This window comes from Arachis hypogaea, chromosome 1, assembly GCF_003086295.3.
Source record: "Arachis hypogaea cultivar Tifrunner chromosome 1, arahy.Tifrunner.gnm2.J5K5, whole genome shotgun sequence".
NCBI lineage: Eukaryota > Viridiplantae > Streptophyta > Magnoliopsida > Fabales > Fabaceae > Arachis > Arachis hypogaea.
In genome coordinates this window covers 24,400,387-24,411,190 of record NC_092036.1, presented here as the reverse complement: position 1 = coordinate 24,411,190, position 10,804 = coordinate 24,400,387, and the positions used below count along the sequence as shown (strand labels likewise).

Genomic DNA, 10,804 nt, shown 5'->3' with positions numbered 1-10,804 from the left:
AAATTGAATAATGGTTTCAATCTCAATCAAGCAACAGAGAATAAATTCTGTTTAAAACTTCTTAAAGAGAATTCAAAACTTCTTTAAAAGGTTCAAAACAAGACTCCAAAAGTGTTCTTGAAATCACCATATCAGAAGAACATTCAAGAAGTTTAAGATGTACTAAAAAGAAGTCAAGCCATGCAACAAAAGGATCTTAAACCAAGATAGCTCAAACAAGATCCACTAGGCATGAGACATCAAACAAGCTTTGAATTGATTCAAAAGAATACAAAAGTTATAGAAAAAGACAACTCAACCATTAGTAATTTCTCAAGGATAAATCTTTGGCTAAAAACTCTTGTAGAGATAATGGGAGGATAAACGATGCACGAAATTGAAACAAATCAAGCTGACTCACATAAGAGTGAGATTCACAAAAGAGAAAAAACCAAGATCAATGGTAATGTTCACAAGATGTAAAAGATTAGTTAAAAACAAAGTCAAACATGACATTCATGGAGATGGAAAGCTTAAGAGAGAATGAGTCCGTTCATAAGAAGAAAGTTGCGAGTCCATCATTTTTAAAAGAACTACAATAACATAAACAATGTAGTAGGCTAAACCAAACTTAAATTAAAATAAATTAAGTGAAGTTTACCAAACGAAACTCAACCTGAGTAAAAGCGAAAAATTCTTTCTTTTCAGAGTTTTGAAAAATACCCAAATACATAATCAAATGAAGATGTGCATTGGAACCGTAGTAAAATTACTAGAAAGTCAATTTGTATTTAAAGAAGGTGCAGTTCCATAACACAGTAAAAGCACAGACGAGGTATTAGAAATAAATAGTTGTTAAATTGTATAAGAAATCTTCAAAATTGCACATATAGATAAGTATATATCTTTTTAACAGCAATTTTCATAAAAATCTCAAAATTGGCTGTGATCACTGTCAAATAAAAGAAAAACTGAATCAACAATTTCTCTAATAATGGACTCAGAATCTGGAGTTAAAAGCACAACGCATTAATACCAGTTCAAAGCTGTATCAAAGAACACGTAATTTAAGAAGAACTCAAACAAAAAAAGATAGATACAACAAGGATTTCAAACAAGCATATGCACTTAAGATCAAACAAGAATGCATATGAATAGGAGAATAGAGTTGCAAAAGCAAACTACTTTTCATGGGGATTAACAACCAAGAACTTCAATTTAGGATATGAAAGAACAGGTCGACTCGAACAAAATCCAAGATACACAGCTGAATAGCCTCGAGAAGTAGTTTCTAATGCTCCCAAAACCCACGATTCGCTTTACTTAAAACTCGTATATTGTCTATGATAACCCATTAGTGCTTTCATATACAAAATTCACTAGTATTAAGCCGGCCAAACTTAATACCAAGAATTATGCAATGTAAGACTAACAGCGTTAATCAATAGACCGTCATGTGCATAAAGCTCTAATCCTCGTCATTCGACAAGACTTAGTACATGACAAATGCTCAGAGTATGCAATTGAAGCATAGTCGGTCCATTTCTCAGGCTCTACAGGAAAGACCGCTCTGATACCATAATGTAACACCCTAACTACAAAAAGCTCACGCTTCCGGCTGCGCGACTCTAATAGCGCGGACATTACAACGACACTTTTACTATTTAATACTAAAATATGAGTCTGTTTAAAACTTTAAACCGCAAAACCGCTCCCGAAAATACTTTTGCTATACAATGTACATCCATATATACCATACAACTTACAAAAACTCATAAAGAGTACATCCATATATATAAATAATATTACAGACAATAACCAATACAATCCTTATCCCTCTTACAAAAATATATCAATATAAAGGCGAGGGTACAATAAATAATAATCTAAAGCAACACAGAGCATTTTCACAACAACTAAATAAACTCTTCGTGACTTCTGCGCCCATATCCTGAAAGGGGAAAAAAAGTAGGGGGGTGAGAATATCATCCTCAAGAGGATTCTCAGTAGGGGGTTTTTGGGAATTACTGTAATAGGATACGTGAAGATAAACCGTACCAGTGATTAATAACCGTCTTATGTCTCTTTTCAAAAACAATGGTTTACAATAAAAGTAAAGTCAGAAATCTTTTCTGAAAGAAGAACCGTTCAATTCTCAAAACTCAAAAGCCTTTCAAAAAGATTTATCTATGCTGAACCAAAATAGCCTTTCATATTTTTCAAAACCAGAAACACAAAACCAAAACCAACCATCGGTTCATCTTATTCCAACCACGGTCCTAGGCCCAAACAATCCAACCATCAACTAATCACCACAGTCCAACAGAGTCTCAGTAGCAAACACGAATAGGAAGATGCAAGCACAAACAAACAGTTATTGCAAGTAGAACAATTAGCAGTTAATCACATAGGCAAACCAAGTACAATATGCACACCTAAACAATGTCACATAGATGCATATGATGCATGCCTGTCCTAGTGGCTGATGATATCATCTGTCGGTTATAGAGCCAACCCGACAAGTCCTGGTAGCTAACCATTGGACTGTCCCTTTGTCGTGCATCCCCAAATCGAGTTATACTCATCATAAACTTGATCATAATCATGATCCATATCCATCACCTTCACTGGTGAATATTTATGAGGGCGAGCTCATCCGGGACTTTCACAGTGTCCGGCCTCACTTACGACGTAGGGTCAGCAGAGTCTCGAGCCTCCACCTGGAGCACATGGTGGCTAGCCACTGCTTTCTCCCAGGAATCTCGTGCCTCTGATAGTGGAAGTGCAAATCACAATTATCAATAATCCAGCATATACATGCATTCATTCTCATCCATGGATCAACATCCATCTCAGCTATTCGGCTCATGGTTCGGTCTAGAACCAGCCGATATTCATATCATACACAGCCATTCCGGCTCACGGTTCAATCCAGAACCAGCCAATATTCATAATCATACACAGCCATTCAGGCACATAACAAAATAGCACTTCCACCATTCAACATCATTAAATTCATAAAATCGGCATTTAAACCATAAATAATTTTTTCTCAATTCATTTCACTTTAAAATCGAATTTCAACTCTTTTCAGCCTTGACTTTAAAGATCTCATTTCTCAAATCATCTCAGGCTTATAAGCCAAATTTACTCAAAGTGGGTTTCCTTTTTAAAACAAAGCCGCTCTCGGCATCCTCTTTCCAAAACTCCCAAAACCATGGAAAGTTAAAGATTCATTTTGGGAACATTCAAAATCACCCATCCCACAATGGGATTTTATAACAAAGTTTCTCGACAGAATCCCAAGTCTTTAGGGAAGAATAACATAACTCATTTTGCCAAATTCACTTTAAAATCGTTAAAAACCTTGGCTTCTAGATTTGAGTAATAAAATAGGATCTAAGCCAAACCGAGTCACGTAATCATTTACTTCTTTCAAAGCCATTTCCTTTACTTAGGCAAAACCAGCTTCAACCCCCATGATAAACTCTACAGCGTTTCAATTGTTCGAAATTGTTTTAGTCTTGCAAGAATTCAGAATTCAAAGAGTACTTAAAGCTTTTCTCAAAACATTTCAAAATGAAACTTGTCAATAGACATTCGGGTTCTTTCAAAACCATTGAAACTTCTTTAATTGAAAACCCTAAGTCAAATTCAAAGGCATAAACCCTTTTCACATTCCAACGGCCTTAAAGCATAAGTTTCATTTAAATAACTTGTTCGCAAAGGAAATGTAATACCTTTCTTGAGAAACAAGACTAAATCACAATTTTCTTTTTAGTAAGTCACTTTAAAAGCATAAGTCATCCCTTTCTTAATAATTCGGATAAAATAGTAGAAGCCGTTAACTCATAAGGTTCCGAATAATATTTCAGTAAAGTCCCAGATTCTACCGGAATTTCGGCAGCACCTCCCCCAAAACTTGGACTTTGCCACCCGGTTCGGGTCCTAACAAAACCGTTTCACAATCCTTTTCAATAGTCCAAATTACAAAATCAGTCCAAGGCAGGCCAAAATCCAACAGTCATCTCAATTCCATATTTCAAGAAAACCATTCCAAAATCAAATCATTATCAGCCGAATAAACTCATTTCTAAAACTTTAAAGAAACCGTTCAGCAACAATCATTTATCAAACCGGATCATTTAAAGCAAACCAGGCTAAATTCAAGAGTGTATTCTATTTTTCACATTCTCAAGAAAGTTAACTCAAATCAATCCTCAACGGATTAAACTCGGTTTCAAAGCTTTAAAAGAATCAACTTCAAAAGCATTTCATTTCACAAAACCACACAACAAATCTAACCAACAAACGTTCATAATCAATCGAGACAATTCAAACCATATATAAGGCCGATACAATCACCAAATACACATTTTCTCACATCAGTATCCATATGTAATAATTCCAATACATAAAATATAGTTTTTAGAAAGCGCCCCTACCTCAAAACGCAAATCCATAACCCAAATGCCTCATCAAGTCTTTTCCACCTCAAACAGAACTGACGGGAACTAAAACCTCAGCTCCCAGCCACTTTTGCAATAACCATAGCAACACTAATCGCAACATATAATAATCAGGACTCGATCCCACGTTATCAAAATATATATTCATTAACCAACACGACCCAATAGTAACGTGAGGCTTTTCGAAACATAATTACTTACCGAAAATAAGAAAGGACGGCTGAACCGAAACAGTGGCGGTTTCCGGGCCGGTTCGATGGTAGCCCGGCAGCCACTTCAAGCGGCAGCGGCGACAAATTATGATCACGACAACTGAAACCAACATGCAGTGACTATAGTATTCTCGGAATTTAAAAAGGACAGAAACCACAATTAAAACCCTTTCTGGCAAAGTTTTTCGGCGACGGCAGCAGGGTCTCAAGTGGCAGAAGCTCAGCCCGGAGCTCTGGCAGTGATCTCGGAAGCCACATAACCACTCCCGGCGGCTAGAAACACAGAGGCGCAACTTCCTCTCCGGTAGTGGCATCTGCGGCGGCCTAAACCATTTTCTGACGGCGGCAATGGAAGACACGGCGGCGCCTTCCCTTTCACAACGGACTAAGGTAACAGAAACGGAGGGGGTTTCGTTGTTTCTCTCTCGCTGCCGACAAGGACAACGACTACCCAGCTCTGGCGATAGCGCGCCCGCAGCAATAGCGCCCAGCCGTGCTGGTGACGACGCAAGACAGCGTCCCTTTCTCCTCTTCTCACGCACCAGCTTCGGTGGGTTAGTAGTGGCTGAGGTGCGGCGCGGCTCTCTCTTCTCCATGGTACAGCGGCGGAATGGAGGCAACAGATCGGCGACTGGGTGGCTCGATGACACGGCTCCTCACGCGCGGTGATCCGGCAATGCGACGCGACGGCAGCTTGCAGGGACGACAGGAACGCGACGGCGGTGGTGAAGCCCGACGCATCGGCGTGGTTTTCCTCCCTCCCCTTGTCTTCTCCTGGTGCGACACAGACTCCCTCTCCCTTCTCTACTTCTGTTTCGGTTTCTTTCATGGGAGGAGGGAAAGCCGCATATGTATGATGGCTGCGCAGCAAGATCGTGAAGAAGGGGGTTAGGGCTGCGCAGCGTTGAAGAGGAGGATTGGAGGCTACTGCTTGGTTCCTTTTCCCTACTGCTGCTGTGCGGGAATGGAGAAAGGGGAAGAGGTGCGTTGCTGCTGCTGGGTGTGGGTGAAGAGGGAACCGGGTCGAGTACGGGTTACTGGGTTAGAGTTTCATTTTTTTTTGAAAATTAGGGTTATGGGCATTTTATTAATTCCACTTAAAAATAGGGATAATATAGTAATTAGAAATAAATTCTAATTCAATAATAATAATGTATAAAAATACTATTTGCTCATCAATTTTACAAATTATTTCCAATAAAATATCCCCACCAAATAATTAGAAATAATATACTTAATTTCTTCATTTTCTAAAATAGTAATATCAATATTCTAAAATATTAATTATTTAGTCCAAAATCATATAAAAATCCTTTTTATTTCACAACTACCAACTATACGATTTAAATATAGAAAATAATCCAATAATTGCAAAATTGGTTAATAACCATAACTTATCTCAAATTCAATAAATCAAAACTTGCCTTAATTATCTTTAATAAAATAATTTCTGAAAATGAGGCTATAAATAACTATATGATTTGAGACTTGATCATAAAAAAACTTTTTAAAGATTCTGGGTATTATAAACACGAAGCCTCTATTACGATTCTAGCAAATTGGAATTGAATAGAGATTGCAGTGATGAGCTCACTATGACTGTGATTGTTTCGTCAGAGTTGTTAGGGTTTGCTAATAATAGAATTGGGAATTGTGATAATAATGGTAACACTATTGTTGAGAATAGTGAGAAGTGTGGGGTTGGTGATGGTGATGCAAAATTGGAAAATGGAATGGATCAATTGGATGATGTGGATAGAGCAGAGGGTGAAGGGTTATCTTGGAGGGAGAAAATTCAATGCACATGGTAAATAATAATGATGTAAAATTAGAGGGTGGATTGTGTGCTTAGGGTAGGGGATTGGATCAATTTGATAATTTTGGTGCGCAATTAAAGTTAGAAGACAAGGAAAAAAGAGAGAATGAGAGGATTTGACTCAAATGAAATTGGAAGCACAGAACAATAATCCATTGCTTATAAACTCCTCTATGGCCTTTGACTCAAATGACTTGGATGATTTTTTGCTAGATAATGATAGATTTGATCGAGGTCCTGAGATGTCTGGTCTTTTTTGGGAGAAACAAAATTAGAATAATGAAGTTGAACAACGAAAGAAAGAAAAAGAAGTAAAGCGTTCTTGACCTTTCTAAAACGCAGTGTTTTGCTGAGTCATCGGAGGGCAATTTGTCCCTTCAAATTGTTGTTTGACACATGTTGAGGTAACAGTATACGTAAACAATATCCGTTAACTATAGACGGAGACATTAATAGAGGAGGCAAAAAATTTGACGGAATCAGTAGTTAAGGACCATAATGTTATTTTTTTAATTGATAAAGGATAGAATGAGATTTCGCAAAAAAGTTAAGGGTCGAAGTGAAATTGTACTATACTTTTTATTATAATTTAGCAGAAGGCTTCGGTCTCAAGTCTTAGGGTGACGCCCATCATAGGCTATTCTTTAATATTTGTGTGGAAACAAGGAATAGTTAATGACCTTGAGATGAGATTTTTTTATTTTTATAAATTAAATAAATGTAATAATTATTAAAATAAATAATTTTAAAAATATTTACCAAAATAAATATTTCTAATTTTGCATGTATCTCGTTTACAGTGTAAACGAGATAAGACAGGTGTATGCGACTCGTGTTTATCTTGTTTACAGTGTAAACGAGATATTCTATATCTCGTTTTCACTATAAACGAGATATATGTTTTTTTTTAAAAAAAATTGAAAATAACAAAAAATATTAATAATATTAATAATCTAAACTTTTGCCATACAATTAGTACATAAAAAGGTTGGTAGAAGAGATTAAAATAGATACGTTTGATTAATTTTAGTCCATTTTAAATTATAGAAATTAACACGTTTACTTGGAAACCATTAAACTGTCCACGGTTAACACGGTTACCTCTTTTCTAACTATCCACTGTTTAAAAATTTAAAATATAATTTAAATACACGTGATTTATTTAATGACTATAATATGAAACTTTTTTTACTTAAATTATATTTCAAATTTTTATGTACTCCCATGCAACAAATAAAATTTATATGTACTCCGATGCAATAAACGAAAAAAAGTAGGTGAATATGAAAGAAACAAATATATTAAGGCCAATTATACAATACAGATTTTCATATACAGATATTCTCTTAGAAGGGTATAATGATGACATGTGAAATAGTGTTGATAGGTGGAGGAACAGCTTGTAAATATGGTTTAGAGAGATTGAGAACGTGATGGAAGGGTTGAGAGGCAAGTCATGCTGCTGACATTGGCTTGGCTTGGATATAGTAGAAGTGGATCTTTGAATGTTTGGTCCAGTAATAGAGTATTGGACTGTAGATCTTTCATTGTTTGGCTTAATTATTGGTTTGTTGTATTTTTTTTATTGAACTTTTTTATGTGGTTCGGTCTCCAAACCCTCATCGTAAATACTTTAGAAACTATTAGACTGTGATACTGAGTCTTCTTAAATAGTTTTTGAACCATTAAATATTTTTGCTAACCAAAAAAAAAAGGAAAAAGGCTTGGTTGATTAACACTAATGGTTCAATAACATCATGTAATTAGTATGAAAATATTTTAGAAACTATTTATATATATAAATTAATTTTAGTATATAGTCAATTTTGAACATACTAATAATATAATTGAAATAGTTATTATTTAAACTAAATTGAATTATCTCAATTAATTTTTTTTAAAGTTTTGAATTTTGAGAACAATTTTTTTTCTAATTAGTAGTTATGTGGTGTAATATATATCTCTCTGTGTGTGTGCGTAAGCATTTAACAAAGAAAGAAAAAGATCACAAAACTAATAATTAATCTTTTGGAAGGAGAAAAACAAAAAAATAAACTTATTTTTTATGTCATAAATATTATAATAAAAATATATTTTCAAATTGAGTGAGATATAATCAATATTTATTTATAAATTTGATTTTCTTTTCTTAATTCCTTTTTTTTTTCCTTCAGTTTGTTTCTCATGCCAACATTTAATTTTCTCTTTTTTTGTCAAGTACAAACTCCATAAAATTTTAAAATTAAATTTTGAATTGAAAAAAGCAATCATTTCTCTTTGCTTCAAAATAAATTTATTTAATTGTCTATTGTTTGTGAAATTCTAAGTGCTATTTGATTGTTGATATTGTGTTTTGTGATTTAATTAAATCCTACTGTAACGTCAGAGATTTAGGTTAAATAATGAAGTATAAATATTTCTAAAAGTTAATAATTTAATAGAATTTGGATTCTACTTACAATTTTTAAAATGAGTTTTAAGCTATACTCTAAAAAATATTAAAAAAAGAAGTATATGCAAAGTAGCACGTATGTATGTGTGAGTGAGTGAGATTTACAAATCACAAGGAGAATTTGTAACGGTGGTGGGATTATCAGCTTGTCATATTTTGATATGTGAATTAAAAATCTTTATATAATATGTATAATGTATTCAAAATTTTAACATGATAATATTTATTGGTTGTCTTTTTTTGTGTCTTTAATTTTATTGGATCCAAATTATGATGAAATGTTTAAATTACGAAAAAAATGCTAAAATGTAACTATGGTACTACCACAAGAATAAAAAGCAATAATTTTAAAATATTTTGTACAGTAATCAAATCTTCAATTTTTTTACCACAAGAAAAAAAAGCAATAATTTTAAAATATTTTTTACAGTAATCAAATCTTCAATTTTTTCTTTCCTCAACTGATGATGTTCCATTTCAAATCATTCATCAGATACAATGAATAAAAAAGAAAAAACTATACAATGAATAAGAAAGGAAAAACTAGAAAATGGATTAAAATGTCACTTGATCATCTTGTGGCATCCAAGTTGCACGAAAAGAATCTCTTCGCTTTTTGCTACTAAAAGCTATATTGATCCCTATAACCACGAAACATTTTTTCCTTGAACTTGATTCAACTGTTTGTGTATTTTCTGGTACATGAGAACCATTCATAAAAAATTCAGAACTCTACAAAGGCAACCAAATATTCACTCCAAAGCCGATATTGTCTTACTCTGTTTCCTGCAATTCGTAAGCAGTAGGTTTAGCATCAGATTACTTTTGATAGGTATGTAAGTAAATTCACAACAAACAAAAACGTGCTTAGCTTACCTGATGACATATTGTATATTTGAAACTTCGACTTGACTGTAATTGAAGTTAGGCTTTACAACCTTTGAACAAAGACAAATATTATAAAAGAAAAGTGTCACCATCACAGATGTTTCCCTCTAATTAACAAAACATGCAGCAAGAATTCATAAAGCCTGAGACTTAAGTATAGAAATCTAGCGTTACATAAGGCAGAGAAATTTGCCTTGAAAAAATCTTGACTTGCATCACAGACTTAATATTTAAAACAAAGTAATTTACATTACAATTCTCATAGTTTAATTTGAGACTAGGGAAAGGGTAAGACTGACAGACTTACTAGATTTACATTACAATCCTCAGAGTTTAATTTGCGGAAGAAACTAAATATGGAAGGAAGAGTTGAACGTTAGACACTTGTTAATCACATCAGCATGACATTTTGAATACTATAAAAACGAACAAAGCAAAAACAATGAAATTCATACATGTAGGAAAGTGTTCAACTCAGAATAAGAAACACATCATGGGTCTCAGTCAAAAGCTTGATTCAAGTCATCAGCAAAACATTGCCGTCTGTTTCAAAAACTTCAGCCCCTCAGCACCTCGGGATGGCAGATCGAGCCCCCTTCCATTCCATGGCATGCGGCGAAGGTAATTGAAAACAAATCAAAACAATGAATAGGAGGGCTTTAGGTCTCCAGCGAAGCGAGAGGAAAGACTTTCTGATCCCCTCCTCCTTGCCAAGCCTGAAGAAAGGAGCAACCGAGACAACCAAGAACCTGGTACAGAAAGCCTACCCTCTCGGGTAGATAGGGCTTCGATCAGTGTGGGGGGAGGGAATCCTTGGCTCTATCGAACATACAGGTGGCCGTTTGTTTTTGTGGTGATAATAGTCATAATTTAGTGCTTTTTCAGTTACGGACCAAACTAGAACAGCCGTAATTACGGATCGCGCCGGCAGCGGAAGCGTGAACGGCCATATGCAGGCAATGCAATGCCCACCAGGCTATGGCATATC

At 34.8% G+C, this 10,804-nt stretch overlaps 1 protein-coding gene across 3 annotated transcripts; it reads right to left on the bottom strand.

Annotated features, from left to right (window-relative positions):
• Positions 1-1,741: 1,741 nt before the first annotated feature.
• On the bottom strand, positions 1,742-5,725 carry LOC112800865 (uncharacterized). 3 transcript variants are annotated; one of them, XM_025843293.3, is made up of 3 exons: positions 4,650-5,725; positions 4,425-4,538; positions 1,742-1,930 (listed from the first exon to the last, which is right to left on the bottom strand). In XM_025843293.3, the coding sequence occupies exons 1-2, from the start codon at positions 5,254-5,256 to the stop codon at positions 4,474-4,476; spliced, it is 672 nt and encodes a 223-aa protein (XP_025699078.1). In that variant the 5' UTR covers positions 5,257-5,725; the 3' UTR covers positions 1,742-1,930; positions 4,425-4,473. The 3 variants fall into 3 exon arrangements, with proteins under 3 accessions (XP_025699078.1, XP_025699097.1, XP_025699087.1); XM_025843302.3 differs by lacking the exon at positions 1,742-1,930 and adding an exon at positions 2,415-2,749; XM_025843312.3 differs by lacking the exon at positions 4,425-4,538.
• Between the last annotated feature and the right edge of the window lie 5,079 nt (positions 5,726-10,804).

Bases quoted from the DNA above. Each gene is read 5' to 3' on its own strand.
- LOC112800865 (XM_025843293.3), bottom strand. From the start codon at position 5,256: ATGGAGAAGAGAGAGCCGCGCCGCACCTCAGCCACTACTAACCCACCG. The intron at 4,539-4,649 runs GTAAGTAATTAT...TGTTGCGATTAG, and splicing joins GCCGTCCTTTCTTATTTTCG to TGTTGCTATGGTTATTGCAA.